This window comes from Athene cunicularia (assembly GCF_003259725.1).
Source record: "Athene cunicularia isolate RWA chromosome 13 unlocalized genomic scaffold, athCun1 chr13_part1, whole genome shotgun sequence".
NCBI classification, from domain to species: domain Eukaryota; kingdom Metazoa; phylum Chordata; class Aves; order Strigiformes; family Strigidae; genus Athene; species Athene cunicularia.
Window position 1 is genome coordinate 9,838,262 of NW_020799117.1, and position 19,008 is coordinate 9,857,269.

Genomic DNA, 19,008 nt, shown 5'->3' on the forward strand with positions numbered 1-19,008 from the left:
ACACAAGGACACGGCCATGGCAGCTCCGGCACCCAGGGGCCCTCCGCCGCTCCCAGAGCACCGGGCAGAGCAGGCTCGGGGGGGTCCCCAATTAGTGGCACCCCCCAGCGCCCGAGGACTGCCCGCAGGCGGTGTGATTTTGGACGCAGTGTCTCCTGTTCCTCCTCCCTCCAGCGCCTCCCCTTCCCCAGTGAAAGATAGCACAGCTCCTCCGTGTTGCTGCAGTTTCATAAAAACATACATAAATATATTTCCATTTCTTTAACAGAGAGCAAAGCTGCACAGGCACCTATAAAACACACAATCACTTCTCCACCCGGCCCTCCCTGCACAGGTCGTATAAAACATATAAAAGGGGGGTGGGAGAACAAGGCTGCAGGTGAAGCAAGGGTACGGTGCCACGCAGACCCTTGCTGGGGTGCGGGGAGCCGGGGAGGGGGGGTCCTGCCACACCTCTGGCCTCAGAACTTGCGCTTTCTCCGGCGGCAGCCTTTGGTCTGCTGCTGGCTGCCCAAGCGCAGAGCCGCACACAGCTCCACGTCTACCCTGGAGTCTGTGGCTTCTGAGGAGACGCTGGGTTTCGCAGGGGAAACGTCGACAGGAAGGTGCCAAAGGGAGCTGGGGCTGTCTGCCACCGGCCCCCCATCTCCGGCTGAGAGCATGGGAGGGGACTGTTGGTCTCCTAGTCCAGCGAGGGGGGTCCCCCCATCAGCACCTGCAACAAGAGTGAGTGTCAGCCCTGCCTGGCTGCCCTCCAGCATAAGCCATGGTTGCTGGGAGCATTTTCTCCCCCCTCGTCTCCTCCTGCACTTGGACCCGTGGTGGGAAGCACCAGCACACAGGCAGGGACGGGAGGCACCCCGCCGCCCCCCGAGAAGCTGGACATTTCTTGGTGCAACGGTTCAGAGCACACCCCTACCCCTGCGAGGGCTCTGGGCGCTGGCACAGGTCCTGTGGGCACAGGCAGGGATGCGTGCAGGCAGCTGGGGGAAGCCAATAGTCAGCTAAGCCCACAGCCCCCTGCTCTGCTCAGGAAGAACAGGCCCCTTCAAAGGGAATTTGCTGTCCGAGACCAGCCCAGGCTGAGCCAGGAGCAAAAGGAGAGAGCAGCCCTGACCCAACCAGGCAAGCACAGAGCAGCTTCCCACCTGCAGACTTGCTTTCCGAGAGCTCCAGCATCCTGAGGAGTCCCCTCTCCTGCCTTCCACCATCCTGCCAAGGAGAGAAGAATCACCGTCACAGTGCTGCTTCGAGGGAGCCCCGTAGCCAGGGTGGCCCCGTGGCCACACACTGCCCCAGCTCACGGGGTCAAGCTGGACACAAGTGAGAGTCCTGTGGTGCCAGGACCTCCAGCTGAGCACAGCCAGCTGCCAACGGGAAGGGCACTGCCCTGTGCCCAGCCTGACTGGTGCCTAAGCAAACATAGCTGAGGGCAGTTAACAAAGCAGAGCCCACTAAGGAGGGAGGCCAGGGTTCAGGAAGACATTCCCCCAAACCCAGCCAGCGAGCACGGGGTTGTAACAGAGAAATGTGGGCACCAGGGGCTCTGCCACAGCTCAGGCACATCCCCCAGCACTGCACCTCCAAGGGCGGGCTCCATCCCGCTCTGTCTGAGGGGCTTGCTGCTGGAGGGAAGGGCCTTCTCCAGGGCACAGCCAGACAAGGAACACAGATCTTCTGCCCCCTCTCAGCCCTGGGGAAGATTCAGCCACGCTGGTCATGCAGGCTCAGGGAAGACCACTTGACCTGGCTGCTTTGAGCCTTGCTGGCCCAGTAAAGTCCCCTCTCCTGGCTGCTCCCTGCCCCCAGAACTGCTCTGGAAGGCACTGGCATCCCATCTGCAGGGTTGGAGCTGCAAAGCACCCCAAAACGGGCCGTGGCAGGAACCCACCAGCCCAACAGTACCACTAGGAAGCTCTCAAATGCTCCAGCCCATGCCCAGGCATGGCCTGCCCTCCAGTGAGCTGTCACCTGAGCTGCCCCCTTGGCACAAGGCAGGGCCAGAGGAAACACAGAGCCTTGCCAAGCTGTCCCCAAGGGCCCCCCGGCTCCAGCACCTTTCCCCCATGCCCTGTGTCTATGTCTGTGTGTGGGACCCCACATGCCAGCCAGCTGTGGGGCACAGGGACAGTCAAACAGCCCCCACAGAGCCGGTCACATGCAGGAGCAGCCGTGTCCTGCAGCACTCTGTGAACCACACAGCATTTGGCTGTGTCCCAGCCAAAATCATCAACCAGAAATCTCATCATTTGCATCTGAATCCCCAAAGGGCTGAGGCCTGTGATGGATTTAAGGGATTATACGAAACTAAGACATCATGTTGCATCTTCATGCTGAGAATCACATCTCTGAGTGCAGGCAAAGCTGCAGCACTAGCGCTTTGCCCACAGGAACCAGTGGGAAGGCCTGGAAGGACCCTTTCTGTGCTCTCCCAGACTGCCACAAGCAGGAAAAAGCACAATGGGGGCCAACACCTGGCGGGTGACTGTGAGCCAGCTGCTACCCACACTCCTGCCTCCCACCTCCTCTAGCAAGGCACGTCTCCCACACCCGGCATATCTCCACTGCACTTGCTCCCCCACATTTCTCCCGGGATGCTGCGGTTTGGTCCCAGCACCAAGCAGCTCCCCCTGCTCCAGCTCTGAATGGGAAAGAGCTTGTGGATAGTCAGATACGCTTGTCACCCTGACACTGCCCTCCATCTATATTCAGCCGAGGAAGCCCGCAGGACTGAGGCACGCTGTCTGGCAGCGGGACAGCCCTGGCTGCCTGCCTGCTGGAGAGGTTACTGGCAGCTCTGCTGGATTAGCTCACCCCCGGGACTGGCCCATGCTCTAACAGAGCATCGTGGGAAGGAGGGCAGTAAGTTCTCTGGCCACAGTGGCCCACAGGGACCGGCAGTCCTACACCAGGTCAGCTCATCCCGTCAACCAGGGAAGCAGCTCCTGCTGCCAACCCAGCCCCAAACCCAGCACAAAGCAAAGGAGACAGACTGCAGGGTTGCCCCTCACCTTGGCTCTTCGCAGCCTCCTGGTTCCCTGAGCTTGCCTAGCAGCCTGAAGGCAGCTGTCCACATGCCTCTGATACTGCAGCAGTGGCACCAGTGATTTACAGAGGTAGCACTTCTCACACCTGCCAGGCAGCAAAGGACAGAGCACTGCATTAGGATTCGCCCTGCACCAGGCTCCCGGCCACCAGCAGTGACTTTCCTCCTCCAGACCACACCACAGAGAAGACATGTCACCAGATCGGGTCTCGCTCAGTGGGGTCAGGCTGGCACCAATCGCAAAGACTGAGTGATTATCAGTTTTCCCTGCCTGCTCCTCTGTACCCTGCTGCTGCAGCAGCGGGACAGTAATCAAATCTGCTCATCTAACTATCTCAAACACTGCTGATTTCTCCCCAGACATAAAGCACCCTGTCAAAATCCACAGAAATGAAGTGCGAGGGCTTTGCAAAGGGGAGTTGAATTTTGCCTGAAAAGCAAACCAAGTGTGTTAAATCAGAGACACATTTTACCAGGGCTGGATGAACTTGTCTGACTAGTAAATCAAGTCTTTCTCTGCACTGTCTCCATTCCACATCATGCCATGTTGGGAGAGGACTGCAGAGCATGTGCTCCTGCTGGGGGGCTGGTACAGTCTGTTCCTCAAACCCCCCCCATTTGTGTAGAAGATGCCCAGGCTCATGCAGAACAATTGAGTGTGCTTGGGATGGAAATTATCCTGGGTGAAATGAGAGGAAGGTCAGGTGTGGATTTATGCAGCTACACTCACTTCCACACCAGCTCTCGGCAGGGACTGAACCGTGCAGGAGAGGGCACCAGTTCTTCAGGAGGGGAGTGTCCACCTGAGGAGCTATTCAGGAATGGACCATCTCCAAGAAGAGACAAGCCCCCAGGGACCAGCCCCAGCAGCATTGTGTTCAGTTTGATAAGCAGTACTCTCCTAGTAAAACTCACCCCAGGCTCTAAAATGTGTACGGGAGAGCCCCCATCGAGCAAAACTCTGCAGTACTTTTCCCGTATTTTCTTTCCAGTCAGTGCTGATTACCCAGATAATGTGTCTAAACAGAAGCTGTCCTCTCTATAATTAGCCTAATTCCATTAGTGATGTTGCCATCCACTGTTTGTAACAGCAAAATTGCTTCCATAGCAGGGATTTTACTGTCAGATCCTCTCTTATGATGCTTTGTGTGGGTGGCAGGAGGAGGGGCTGCATGGGAAGAGATTAAACAAAGCCACTGCTATTCTGAAAGTCTAATTTAATTAAGAATATCACTACAGGTGCCATGTTGACAGCCTCCCTGTCCTAGCCTCTTCTTTTCCTGGGGTTACCAAGCTCAAATCTCCCATTAGGAACTGGCTGAGTTAGCAGCATTTTAGCTACAGCTCCCCCCACAGCAGCCAGAGACCACGCATCCCTGACCCACCATGGCTTGGGCTGAAAGAGAATTAGTGCAAAAATAAACAATCTGAGAACAGCAAATTCCTCTTGCATTGGTTTAAATATAGCCAGCACTGCAACAAGAGGCACCGAGGGAAGGCAATTTCTTAGGGAAACACTGCTGCAAGGCCAATGGCCAACAATTATACAGGAAGAAAGACATCCACAGGCAAGCTAGAACAGAAGCACAGAAACAGTCTTGGAAGAGCAGGCATACCTACTTACTTGTCAATGTTTAAAGATGTTGGGCTGCTTCCACCACTGGCAGCTTTACTTCTTGCCCCTCTCTGACTCCGAGTGAGCACTGGGGGAAGAACAGAAAGGGTCACCTGCCACCCAGCTCAAAAGCATCCCTAAAACATGTCTGAATGCAACAAGTTTCCATCGCTTCCACTCAAGGCTGTAGCAGAAGTGATGGCAGAGGCAAAGAAATGCTGGACTGGGATAGGCAGGGTCTTCTTCCTGCCGAAGAGGTAGCTGGCCAATTCTTTTTTTCTGGGGGGATACTGAAGAAGTTACTTTCCCTGGACTTAGAAGCCAGCTAGCCATTTCACACTGTAACTCGTCTTCTGCCAGAAACAGCTGTATCAACAGTATGTAGTTTACAGTAATTTTAAAGCTGATGCTCAGCACCGCAACAGCCTGGGAGAAGAGTTACACAGCTGCTCCAGCAGCACAGCACCACTCCCTGCCAAACTAAGCGCCTGTGCCTACTGCAGGGGAGGGAGCGCAGTGCCTGTGAGCTGGGGGGAAGGAGAGCTGCGGCGGGGGCTCTGCGGAGACACCAGCCCTTCTGCAGATGTGGTAGGAAGAGTGAGTCTTGCTGGGGAGGAATACAGCTCACACTAGAAAGGGAAGGTTGCAACAGTTAGCCTACACTCGCTGCTTTTCGCACTGCCCGTGTGAACTGGGGATGATCTGTACTGTTCTTTGTGTACAGCTCTGTGGGGCCTCTGGACGAAGATCTCTAGCAGGGTTAAGCATCAGTGGTACTGCTCTCCAGCGGCAGCGGGGAAGGGCCAGCTCAGACACACGTGGGTAGCCAGCAAGATCCCAGCGTGCTGATGATGGCTCCAACAATTTCTGTTCCTTCAACAAGCCCAAGCAGCCTTCCCAAACCTGCTCTCCAGGCATCTACAGGGAGCACATCAGAGCGTGGTCTCTCTCAGTTGAATTCCTCTCAGTGTATTCCTGTTGACACACAGCAAAGATCCTCGGGGAACATATCAGATAGCTTAGCTTGCTTCACCAGGGATGTTAAAGACTCTAGCTCCAAAACAGATGTTACAGTAAGCACTCCCGGGCAAGCTGGCTAAGGGGACAATGCAGGGAGTTATTTTACAGCCCAGTAACAGTGCTTTCCTCATTAAGAGAAAGGTCTGAATCCAGAGTGTAGGCATGGGAAACCTGTTATTGTTGGCACATCATCTGTGATAAAGGGATGCACAAAATTTTGTGCGGAACAAGTGGAATCCCTCAGAGTTTTAGCAAACCCCCTTTTCCAGAGTGTTAGGCAACCCCAACATCTCTCCATGACGCTGATACACGATGGCCTTTCCCTTAGTAGCAGTCAATGCAGCCAAAACCAGCAAATGCACTGCAAGATGCTCAGGAGCTGCTGGGGCTGATGGGAGACATCCACACTGAAGAAAAAATGCTCGAGAGTTTCCTAGGATGTGGGTATTGTCTTGTAGGCGATGACTGAAACCACAGCTCATTTCTGACAGGCACTGAAGCGGATGTCTCTCTTTAACTTAGCCTGGCCCAGATTTGAAGTGGCAGCCCGACGAGTTGGGCTGATAACCACGGCCACCCCCCAGGCCACTCAGCCTCCCAACAACCCAACTAACACGTGTGTTTGACAGCGTGGTGAAAGCTGCTCTCCAAATCAGCATGCACTCGTTAATATTCCCTTAACACCACCTCAGGAGCCTCGTGCACCAGCTCAGGTGTTAATCAGTTCTATTTTCTTCCAAAAGCAGTGAACACATCTGGCATAATGGGCCCATTAGAGATGTCTGGGACCAGCTCTGCAGCTGCCCAGGGAAAGACCCCCAGCTGTGCTGCGGGAAGCAGAGGCACAGGAGAGAGAACAGGGCCAGCTGGCAAGGCACGACCCCTGCCAAAACACACTGGCCACCTGCAGGAAGGGAGTTCAGAACACATGAAAGGGCTTGCCATGGGGGAAATCCTCACCACAGAGCAGTGCTGACCCACTGTGTGATAGGAGCCTTGTAACTCTCCCAGATGCAATGCTCTTCGCTGGGTCAGACACACTCTGTAGTCCAAGAAAAATCCTTTCCCTGGCTCAGCATTTCTCCTGGTTGACAAATCATCCTTGGCCTGCTTGGCTCCAGCTCACACCCTGGGGAAGAGGAGCAAACCCTTCTCAGCCCAGCCCCGCTATCAGCACGCCCACTCCAGGCACCTCCTCGGGCTGCCAGGTCAGGTCGGTGTGCGGAGCTGCGAGGCCACAGTCACCAAGCTCCTCGCCTCGCTGCACAACCCACCAGCTCCCTCCCCATTCTCACCAGCAGCCACACCACTTTCTGTGCAGGATCCTTTTGGTGTCAGGCTCGCCAGCATCTTCTCCTTTCTCAGAAGTGATGAAGCTTTCCTCCGCACCCATTCCATTACTCTTTCTGCTGTATCAGTGCCACTTCTACTGATGTCAGAAGCTTTTTAACAGCACCAGTGCTGCTGCTGAAGACTGACAGATGGATCATGTTGCATTTGAGGCTTGGAAGGGACATACCAAATACTCATTGTCCTGGGCTCACTTGGGAACTGAAGGGTTGGGAGCATGTAGATAGGGGGCAAGAAGAATAGAGTACATCTCAAAGCTTGAGACTATTTGCTGTACTCAGTAGCAGCCAAGACTTGCTTCCAGACCGAGACCAGCAGATTCCTGCGTTGGCAGCAGCAGCAGGCAATGGATGCGGCGACTGCAGCGGAGAGCCCCTCTCACACCAGCCGAGTGCATGAAGGAAGAGGGAGCTGGCACAGCACTTCCACGGCTCCACTCGTTCACTTGGAATTAACACCAGTCACTGAGCTGGAAACACAGGACCTGAACCTTCCCCAGCCTGGTACAGTAGCTAATGCAACAGCAGGCTCTTCTTTTTTATTTACGCAGAGCAGGAAAATGGAAATTCATGATCAGATTTTCACACTGCCCAGGTATGTGGTGGTCTGGGCATCCAGCCAGGGCAACCATGTACATATGCAGGGGAAGCAACTGTAACTCACCTTGCCCAGCTAACTCATTTGAAAACCTGTCCTTAAATATCAACCAGGCAGAGCTGGACTCCTGATAGATAACACTGGAAGACTCTGGTGCATGATTAGAAAAGGGAAGAGAAGTAAAACCAGGAAGAACCCAGCCTTTTGTAATTTTAAAAACAAAAACCACTGACAGCTATCGTCTGCAGGACTGCATAATCTGCCATTCTAGAGACATCAGGAGTAAATCCAATTAGTAAGTCCAAAACCAGACCAGGAACCCCTGACCCAGTGCACCAAAGGAAAACTGAAGCCATCTTTTTGTAACAGATCAAGACATGGCTTAGAGGGCAGAACTTTTATTTTCTCTCACACGAGGCCATTGCTGTGCTCTCAAGGAAGCTAGCAGCCAGCCAAGAGCACACAGTGCTGCAGCAGTAGAGAACAGCTTCTGGACCCACAAAGGAGCTGCCATTTGCTTCAGAAGACAGTTCTCCCACCTCTTTTTCCTCCCCATGCATTAGCTTTACCTATGGATTTTGTGCTAGTGGTGGATGCCAAGGTAACAGCCCTGCAAACAAAATCCTTTTGTACCTGTGCAGCTGTGCCCAGCTACTGTCTGGCCTCCGCTCAGAGCTAAACATCCTCCCTGCCTCTTCAACCCAAACCCCACTGACCAACCAGCCCATCAGCTGAGACCTCTCCGGGTGACTGTTGCCCTTGTACAGCCACTGGGAACTGGACCGAGGTGCCCCCAAGCCAACACCAGCGGGCAGGATTCTGCCCCACGTTACGTGCTGCTCCAAGTCCAGGAAGCCCGCAGTCCTGCAGAGTCTTGGTGCAAACAACACAGGTGTCACAGACTGTTATGGCTAATAAAGCCTGGTCTCTACAGGGAAAATACTAGAATAACTGGCAATAGAAAACCCAAATTACTGTGATTTTGTCCCAATACCATTGCTCTGCTTAGAGCCATTATTGTAGATGAAAATCCTTTTCATTCCATGCTACTTTTCTTACGGGGGGATTGTTCTGAACAAGCCAGAACAGCAGAGTAGCAATTCCAAAATAACTACCCTTACAAACATCCCCAAGGAGACCAGTCTGGAAGCAGAGTGGAGAGGCCAGCCTTGAACTCTGTCCTGCTGAAAACCAACACCAAAGGAAAGAACAAATTCCCTTGCACTGCCAAAGAATTCAAAGCTTTTTCCTGATCACAGTCAGGATTCCCCAGGATCAATGGATACTCACAGTCCAGCCACACCAGGGATCCAATTACCACAGGGCCAAAGACATTTCTGCTGAAAAGCATACTAAAAATTCTGCTCCATTTTGTAGCACAGGTAAGACCTTTATCAGTGTTGAGGATGGGCGAAGAACTGTGATAATTTGTGATTTGCCTGAGTCGAATGTTTTTCATTAGTAGCTAGTTTGTGCCTGCAGAGAGAACTCTCCACCAAAATTAAGCACCAAGCAGTATCAGCCACTACTCTGGCTCCTGTTATCTTGACAGGATCCATATCACATTCCCAAAGACTCAGTATAACGGGACCTTGTATTTTAAAACTACATCAACTCTGCATTAAGATTACATGGTGAAACTTCCTCCTGCTAGAGGAATGCAGAAGCTACACTTCTTGTACTAGCTCCGATTTGCTCAAATTGCTTAAACATCATAGATTTAGGTTGCATTTAATAACCTAGTATGTAACTGAAAATTATATATTCACAACCTGAAAAGTTAATCTTATTACAAGCTACTACTTTAATATTACCTGACATTGTGCTAACACAGACTTTACATTTCAAGCAGCAGCTAAAACGTAACTTATTGAATATGTTGATAACCAACCAGTGTATTTGTTCACTTAAGCTCTACAAAGGTTGGTTATGGAAAACTGATATGGAGAAGACTACAAAGAGGATTAAAACAGGCGTTCTGATCGTGCTTCTATGCCTCACTCTTCACATGAAGGAGAAAAATCCAAGCTCCCAGATCGATAGCTATCATTTTGCAATTTTAGAGGAACAAGAGGGAAACTTTTCTGCAGTCTCTTGCAGCTGAACAAACCATTTTTGCACATACAAATGTCAGACTCATTGCAGGTCGTGCTTGGAGAGGTACAGAACATTCTCCCTTCTCAAGAGCCCTGAAGGATGTTCACCCGCGTGGCTCAGCAGCCTGCCGTTTTCTACCACTGGCAGATTCTCTGCAGGTCCTCAACAAAACACACAATAGACATGTCTTATGAGTACTGCTTGAAGCATCCAGGCCTAGACCCTGGGGTAGTATTTGGCTTATACACTTTCCAAGGGACTAATAACGTGATGAATTACGAAGTCGATCAGAGAGATGCCTCTGTGCAGGAGGTGCTGGGAACACAGGAGCCTCCAATAACACTCTCCTGGCCAGCTTGGAGATGGAACAAGGCAGAGTGGAGAAACCTCCCTACACGCCACCAATGAACCAAATATCCCAAGAGGTACAAGACAGCAGCACCTGGCCACAGGTAACAGGAAAGGGGGATAAGCACAAAGAGCAAACACGCAGAAGCAGCGCTTGGCAGACCTGGGCTGTCCTCACCAGGCTCCTCTCCCACGATGCCGTTGCAGTACATGGCATGCAGCTCGATCTCCGTGGCTGGGAAGCCTTGGTCGCACAGCGGGCATGACACATGGTCAGCAGCTGTAGGACTGCACTCAGACACAGTCCTGCCAGCATCTTCATCTCCACCAGCCTAAGGAAGAAGGAGGAAAAATTAGCCAGACAGCTAATTGTGCCATTTCTCTTTTTGTTTGCCAGGTGCAATGCTCCGTGCTGTCTGGTAGCTACTCACCCTCCCACAGACTCAGATTTTCTTAGAAATTTTTATTCTCCTTTCATCACATACTGGTCAGAAATAACACCACTGGCTGAGTAAACTGTGCAGCACTAGTAACTAATTCTTCTTCCAAAGGCAACATGTCCTTCTGAATCGTGGTGAAACCTCCCTGCACAGCCATGCACACCATTTAAGGCAAACATCACCTGTACTACCGCAGAAAAATGGCAAAGCTTCCATTAATCAGGAAAGCTCAGAAGCGAAACTGATGGAAAATTCATGGGGCAAAGCAAGAGTTCAACACCTGACTTGTGCTCATCAGTTTCTGGACATGATCCACACTACACAGGCAGCACTGTCTGGGAACACAGCTTCCCCCAGGGATGAAAGGAGGGTGCTGTGCTCTGAGGGAGTCTGGAGAGATCACTGGGAAGCTCCTCCTCTCTAGAGGAGGTGGCTGGAGCAGTCATCACAGGGGACACAGATCAAGGAGAGGCAATACCATTAAAAATCCATGTCACACAAAATAACTAGCAGTGGCTTTTTGCCAGGGCAAAATGTCACAACTCATGTTTGTTCTCCAGGTGCCATTACTACTCACCGATACTCTCTTTCTCCATTGGTTACACAGCTGCAAAGGTGCTCCACTACCCACCTGCAGAGATACAGCCTGCTCCCTATGCTACTGATGTTCCCAAGACGCAGCAGGCTGCTGCCATCTCACTTATATCTCTCCCTAGTCAGGCTTGCTACAAGATTTTTCCACATTTAAGAAAGAACCTTTCCCTCCCTGCAATGATTTAAAAAGTTATTTAAATATTAACCATGTAGAAGAAACCTATAGAAAAATAATATAGGAGAATTTTCTGTTCTTAGGGTTAAGCAGTGACACGTAGACAGTATGCAGCAAAATTGCTGTCTGCTTCCCTCCAATGGTATAATTTCAGGGAAGCAGTAATTGGGGTCAGTCATGATGCTCAGTGCCACTGGAGCGCTTTGTCATATTACTCGTTTCATTACTTGCTTTTCCAAATGAGGGTCTGATCCTGATTTTTATGTCCTAAAGGGAAGGAGGGTGCTTTACTGACTCCAAGGAGCTATGCAAAAAATTGCAGGACTGGGCCTTAACCTGAGAATCCAGCTCACAAAATGCCTTTCTCCCAGACATGGGCTGAAAGGCTACAGCACCGAGCCCCAGTTACACCTCTCTCATTTCCACGGAGGCTCTCTGCCCTGGATTTCTGCGGAGGAGTTGCCACAAGAGTTCCTCCAGCTGAACACAGACTGTTGAAGTACATCACTTACAGCATTAGCACTCATACCCTGCTCTCACATCTCAGTGTCACTACATCTTGCGAAGTCCTCACCGTGGGGCGTCACACAGAGGAGCCGTAAAAAAACAAGATGTGTCAAATATGAATGATCAGATCAAACCTGCATTATCCTACTCAGACAACACATGTAAAAAAAAATATGATGGGAAAAGCAGCAGGCACTGCTCCTTCTAGCTGCCATTTTTAAAGCAATCTTAGATCACCAGTTCTGCACACCCTGCCCGCCTACATTCAGTGGTAAATTACTAATTTTAAATGGAAATGCAACATTCTGTAACAAAAGACACTACAGTCCCAAAACTGCTTGTACAAAACCTTGGTGTCAGTCTGGAAAACCTCAACTGCAGAACCAATCACCCCTGGTTGCCTTGCCTCTCCTCTTTAGCAGAGAAAATTGCCTACAAGACATAGTACTTGCAGCCAACAGCCAGCCAAGAGCGATGCTAGAGGCTGAGCTCAACAACAAGACTCCTGTGTCCTGGCTCAGCATTTGCTAGGAAGAAGTCAGTCCCAGCAGTCTGCGCCCACTTCGTGCTAACCGCTGATGCACAGGGTAGCTGTTTCTGCCGTCTTCCTGGAGGACTGCAGGCTTCAGACTGGTACTTGCTGACAATAATAATGTTGTCAAAAAACCCCTAGGAAGCCCCACAATACTGCTTCTGAACACTGTGCTGGCGATCTGGTGCTGTCCAGGCAGAGCTGTGAGACCCGGGGCACCCTCTGCAATGCACGAGGGACAGGGCAGTGTCCTGGCCACAGCCAACTGGGTCATGAATGTGTTTTGGTGACACTGGCTACTCAGCTCAGCACAGGACTGCCGCCTCTCCTTGCTGCAGTCTCTAATTGACTGAGCAGTGCTTTGAGATACCTGCAGAATGAAAGGCACACGAGAGCAGAAGCTGGTTTATTAAGAAGCCTGTGACAATGAGACATCGGAGCTGCAGACGCACTGTACGAGCTGCAGACTCCCAGAATGAGCTTTCCACAAATGAATCCTCTTGTCAAGAGCTGTACGATTCTGTATTCATGTACCCTGCCAGAGGAGTACTTGGCAACCCCTTTGATATCACTCTCTAAATTAATAGACAAAGGGAGTTTTATCAGAAGCAGGAACTGAAGTCAGATGTCGGTACAGTGACAGCTGCAAAGCAATTGCTGCACAGGTGTGACAACATGGGGAAAGGAGCCACACAACAACACACATCTGCATTGGGAGGTAGAGAGGATGGCCCTGCCACTGACTTACTATTTCTATTAACTGTTACTGCACAGTAATCAAGATTACTGGGCTCAGGTCACTCTGCTTGGACTGCAAACCACCACCAGCCCTCAACACTCCAATGTCATCTTTAGCCCAGCCCAGTCTCTGGGTGAACCTCTCCTCTTGGAGATGGTCTGTGGAGAACAAACACCAAAGTTCAGAGGACTGTAATGGAAAAGCATCACAACATGAGTTGGAGGACTCCCCTCACAGCTCCTGGGATCCCTCTGCATCACTGACCATCACACAGCACTGGGCAATCAACAGCACTGCTGACAGCACTGCTTTCCACACGGATGACATCCTCCAACACAGCAGTGCGTGTGGTATAAAAGAAAGAGCTGGAATTGATAACTCTCTAGCTACAGTACTGAAAGGCTCCAAAAGCAGCTGCATGCAGTCCCCAGCTGTACTGGGTCTGGCTGAACTGGAATTGGTTTTCCCCTACAGCAGCCCTCACGGCGCTGTGTTTTATGTCAGGAGCTGGCAGGGTGTTGATAGCACCCTGGTGTTGTGGCTACTGCTGAGCAGTGCTTACACAGCACCAAGGCTCTTTCTGACATTTCCCCCAGTGGGACGGGGTGGGCAAGATCTTGGGAGGGGACACAGCCAGGACAGCTGACCCAAACCGACCAAAGGGATATTCCATACCATATGACGTTTGCTCAGTATAAAGCTGGGAGGAAGGAGGAAGGGGGTGGGGTCACCCTTGGTCCTCCGAAGCAACCACTACGTGTATTGGAGCCCTGCTTCCTGAGAAGGCCCGACATCGCCTGTCCATGGGAAGTAGAGACTAAATCTGTTTGCTTTTGCTTCCGCGCGCGGACTTTTGCTTTGCCTTGCTTATATTAAAACTGCTTTTGTTTCACCCACAAGGGTTAGTTTATCTTCTTTCCCCTCTTTACCCTATTGAGAAAACAAGGGGAAAAGGGGGGGGGGGGAAGTGATAGAGCGACTTGGTGGATACCTGGCATTTAGCCAGTCAAACCATCACACCAGCCAACAGGGACTGGAGTTACGAACTAGTGGATAAAAGCAAAGAGGGAAGTTTTTGTGACAATCCAAACAGCAGAAGCCCAAGCTCCCAGCTACCCAAGGGGAAACGCCAGCACAGTGCAGCTGAACCAAGATCTAGAAGGCATGACTGGAAACGGGATCCTTCCCCAACCTCAGGCTCTTTTACCTGCATAGGTGTGTCTTCGCTGCCCGAGCAGAGCTCTTCTCTCTCCGCCTCAATAGCTTCCAGTGGACTCGGCTGGGTCTCTGCAGAAAAACACCTCCATGTCAGCGCAGGGTTACAGCCCCCAAAGTACTGCCTCACTTGTTGATGTAACTTAGCCCATTTCTTAACAGCATTTTCACAGCTTCAAAACAGTTTTTAGACTTGCCACAAATGTTATCAGACAATGTGCAACAACGCAGCCGGATGAGGGGTTAAAAGTCACAGCACGGTGGTGCGAGGACAAAGCCACTGCAGCTTTACAGCTTCATGGGGAGTGAGACTAGACACAGGCAAAGCGTGTGGGACACTTGCTGGGATAGAGACAAAGCAAGAATAGAGCTCTCCCTCGCATCGAAACAAACAGCTCCCGTTCTGTGGTCTGCCTTGCAGTCACACCTTCTTCAGACCTCCACATCTTCCTTAGCAACAAAATATGCCTCCAAGCACCACCATGACCTCTCTCTCTACAGCTGCTTGTGAACAGGAGCAGTCTCTTCATTAATTTTCTCTTTTAAAACCCTGGACTGGAAAAATCTCAAACACAGTAGGAGAGACCAAGGAAGAAAAACTCGTTGGTCCCAAATATGTTTGTTTAATGTAAGACAAAAATTATTTCAGCTCTCATGCTTTACACATATCTTGACACTGAAAAATCTGAAAATTTCTTGACTGCATTGAAGAGACCACTCCTGGCACCTTGTTTTGAGTGATTCCTCCAAATCGATGAACATCCTGGTGTCTTTTCAGCAGCAAGTCCCCAGCAATCTCCAGTCACAGAACTGTCTTAGAGGAAATGGGTCCAAAAAACAGGGAATCAAACTAAATTACCTGGATAATTTCAGCCCTGACAAACAGAGCTGGGAAAAAAATCTTATTTTTTTCAAATAACCTGAAAATTCCATTTTCTCTGATTTTTAGTAAGTGTGTAACTTTCGGTATAAAATTCAAAACATTCCCAAGTGCCTCTTACCTGGACAAACAGAGATCTCTTCTTCAGCAGAGTTTTCTGTAGCAATATCTGGGCTCCTTTTACTGCCAAGTGGGGTCAACACAGAGATGCTGCTCAAAATATAAATATAATATAAATCTCCAACGCAGTAGGTGTGACAACACACACTCGCCTGTCTCACGCAGTTCAGAACAGCAGATAATGCCAAGTGGTCAATAACAGATAGCCAGCAAGGACCTGGATAACAGCAAAATATCGGTACAGAATGCTGTCCTAAGCAAAAACCCCAAAAGGAACATTTTTTCTTCTAGAAGTCCTTGACAAAAAGGCATGAAGAATCACTATCTCATGTCAGGGGAGCAAAAATACCTGCTCACAACTGTGGGACTCTCTTGACTCTTTCTACTGTTAGCAGACCTGAGAGATATTGCAGGTACCAGCACTGTTCTTTCCTTCTGTCTGGGGAAGGAAATCCTCAGAGAGGAAAGACACAGGCTTGCTTTATCCCGCATTACCCTCTCCCTCCTCACATTGTTAATTTTCCTCCTTATCGCTGTGCATGGCAGCCAGAAGCAGCATGGATGCAACACAAGGCAAGGCTTCCCTGCAGCAAGGTCCTAACAGCATTAGCACGGCGGTTCCTCCAAGCAGCACCGGGTACCGCTTCTCTCATTTTGACTTTCGGATTCCTCCTTTTTTTCCTCCCCCCCACACTGTACAGTGTCTTTCCGAAACAGGCAGGCATTGCTGAGTAAGTCTGGCACCCATGCTGACACACTCCGCGCTTTGCGTGGCTTTCTGATTAGTCTGATCAAGTATGCAAGAACACACTTTAAAAACATGAATCCCCATACTGACAAATAGAAGATTTATTAAGCTCAACCACAGGCCTTAGAGAGGAGAGAACAGCCACTGCTGATTTATGATAAATAACAAAATTCTGATAGGAAATCACAAGTGGCTTTTCTCTCTAAATAAAGCATCTCAAAGCATTTGTTATGAATCCAGGCTGAGCGCGTTTTACTCTGCATCTAACATCAGGGCTCACTTCAAAAGAACTCGCACAAAACAACTTGCTATGACATTTATAAAATGCGCTAATCAATTTGAAGTCAAACCACATTTCTTGCTACACCAACTATCTCCTGGTAACAAAGCCTATAATCATTTATTAAAACCCCAATCTACCATGCTCCTCACAAAGTGTAAAACAATCAGGCAGAGCGGCCCGCAGAAAGCAAAGCGGCCTCTTCTCACTGCTGCCGCTTCCTAAACTGCTTCACTACCTCCAGACAGCTCAGAGCCGTGTTTTCCCTATTAAGTGCTGCCGAGGCCAGCCGGCCGGGGTGCCTGAGCCTTACCCGAGAGAGGACCGTGCTTGGCAAATTACCAGGAGCCAGATGGCAACACTTAATGTGCACGAAACTGCGAAGACAGCAGCCATTTCTTGCCTTGCTGCAGATGTGCCAGCTGCTCAAGGAGGGGCCACAGCACCCAGGTGCATCTCAGCCCCAAGGGGGGCAGCCAGGAGCTCCTGGGCAGCCTGGGGAATGTCCCAAACTAACCCTGTCAGCTACATCAAGGGAACGAGGTCCCTCTCTCTTCTGATTCAGCCCTGGCCTCTTCTGCCTTGAGCAGGCGGGAGGCCAGCGCTGCAGAGCGCACACCTCGGTGCCTTCTACAAAAGCACACAAGCTCAGACCTCAGCTGTCACAGACTCATCAGCCTCAGCAGCCACAGGTTCCTCCTGCTCCCCAAGGCAAGCTTTAAGCTTGTTAGGAAGGTGCAAGCAAGAGGGATTTTCATTCTCTGCATATTGATATTAACTGCTCAGGCTAAGTGCTGTTAGATCAGAGGAAAGTTGGCAGGTTTGTTCCAAAGCAGGTTTAAATTATAAAACCCAGCAAATTAAAAACATGACATTATCTGCCCTCTCTTGTAACTTGTTCCTTGAATCCTCTCCCATTTGCCCTTCTTCTCCCACAGCCTTCGCTGCAGAATTGCATCCCACAGGAAGGAGAAGGGAAAAAAAAAAAAAAAGAGGGAGTAGGCTTAAATCTGAAGAAAATCATGTTGACTTGTCCCACACCTGTCATCTGCTGAAGTGGCTTTTCTGGAGCACTGCACTCTATCTTTGGCTGATAGGCAGTGCCGTCTGGCTTCCTCCTCCCTTCTTTCCTCTTCAGCAGCAAGGCAAGAACATAAAAATACACACAGAAATCCAGTAAACCCTCCACCATGCTGCCTATGTGCCTTCCCAGACAGGCCACGTGATGGTATCGCTGTAACTCACCTACCCATCTCCACAGCTTTGCTGCACCATGTCACATTGCTTCAGAGGGCAAGGATCAAGTCCTCGTACCTGTACTAGGATGTGCCTTGCACATTTTATAAAGTAGCAAGAGTAACCTACCTCTATGTCCCCGTTGTGTCCCTCCTCTCTCCCACACTGCTCCAAAGCCATGTATTTCCAGGGATATCTGACAGCAGCGACTGCAGCCAGCCTTTCCAGCAAGCCCTGCCACCAGCCCCTGCAGCAAGCCCTGGTGAGATTGCACCCCAAAATACTGCCGGGATAGTGGCACAGCCCACACCACCAGAGCGACCCCATGTTCTGAAATCAGCCTACTCACCTCTGTGCAATTTGCATGGGTTCCCCATCTTCATGCACATCCTCTGTAGGCAGCACCTGGGAGGCCTGGAGAGGAAAATTCTGATATTATATAAAACAATGTACACAGCTAACCCGGACCTGCCGGGTCATCAGTTTCTGTCCATGACATTGCACCCAGTCTGTTAAGTATTTTTTTCTGAAAATGGCTCAGTATTCATCCTGAACTAGTCAGCTTTTTCCCTCTATCACTCCTTTTGGTAAGGCATTTGAGCAGCTCCCTCCAATAATGCCTGGCAGTACTTTTTGTTACCTTGCTGACTAGACATGTTCCTGGACAGTCCATGCCCATCCACCCATGCCAATCTTGTCCATCACCTTCCACACCCTCTGCCTGTTCCTAGCATCTACCCTGATGTACTTGTAGGCAGCAACCATAGCTCTTCTCCATCTACATCTGTGCCGAGCTAAACAGCCTAAGGATTTTAGCGTCCCCTTGTACTCCCTCAAGCACCCCAGCAGCCCTTACCTGATCCAGTTTAAAATCTATTTGCCTGAGCTGGGATGACCTGATCAACAGGTACAGCTGATGTTTCACCATGAGAAGTACTTTCCTGAAATTTCATATAGATAAGATCTCTTGCATTTTTCTTGACTCAGAAATCAGCTATCCCATCAAAGAGGGGGAACAGATTAACCTGCACAATCTGCAGCTGGTAAATCTGTGTGCATTTTATCCCATTTTTCATTTCACTCTATGACTCCACTTATTCTTTCCTTTAAAATTTGTTCAAAAGCCTTATGCACTGCCGAGGTCAGGCTAACATGCCAGTCATTACCCAGATCCCTTTCTTCTTCCTCAGTGTACACGTTACACTTGCCACTCTCTAATCAGGTGGAATTACAATGGTTTATTAACAGTCCTTGCTGTCAGGCCCACGATTTCTCATGCTAGTTCTCAAAGAAATCCAAAGGGCTTTCCTCCCCCTTCCTCGAGTCTATTTAACTCTCTGAGTTTGATTTCCACCACAGGTTTCAACTTCGATTAGCTCCACTCCTGGCTGGCTGATGTACTTCCCCAGCAAGCCCCAAAACAAAGTCTCCTGCCAGATTTCCCCACAGTGACTCCAGCCCCCAAATAC

The 19,008-nt window shown here is 50.3% G+C and overlaps 1 protein-coding gene across 6 annotated transcripts in view; it reads right to left on the reverse strand.

The window, feature by feature from the left end:
- Window positions 1-213: 213 nt before the first annotated feature.
- UIMC1 (ubiquitin interaction motif containing 1) overlaps window positions 214-19,008 on the reverse strand; it is a 36,467-nt gene continuing 17,672 nt past the window's right edge. For 2 of the 6 annotated variants that reach the window (XM_026858350.1, XM_026858349.1), the window contains exons 6-13: window positions 17,889-17,968; window positions 15,277-15,365; window positions 14,268-14,347; window positions 10,237-10,405; window positions 4,671-4,749; window positions 3,012-3,132; window positions 1,149-1,212; window positions 214-715 (exon numbers count right to left, since the gene is read on the reverse strand). In XM_026858350.1, the coding sequence (XP_026714151.1) occupies window positions 462-715; window positions 1,149-1,212; window positions 3,012-3,132; window positions 4,671-4,749; window positions 10,237-10,405; window positions 14,268-14,347; window positions 15,277-15,365; window positions 17,889-17,968 (936 nt within the window). In that variant the 3' untranslated portion in view covers window positions 214-461. The remainder of the gene's footprint in view (window positions 716-1,148; window positions 1,213-3,011; window positions 3,133-4,670; window positions 4,750-10,236; window positions 10,406-14,267; window positions 14,348-15,276; window positions 15,366-17,888; window positions 17,969-19,008) is intronic. The other 4 variants (XM_026858353.1, XM_026858352.1, XM_026858355.1 and 1 more) reach the window with 4 other exon arrangements.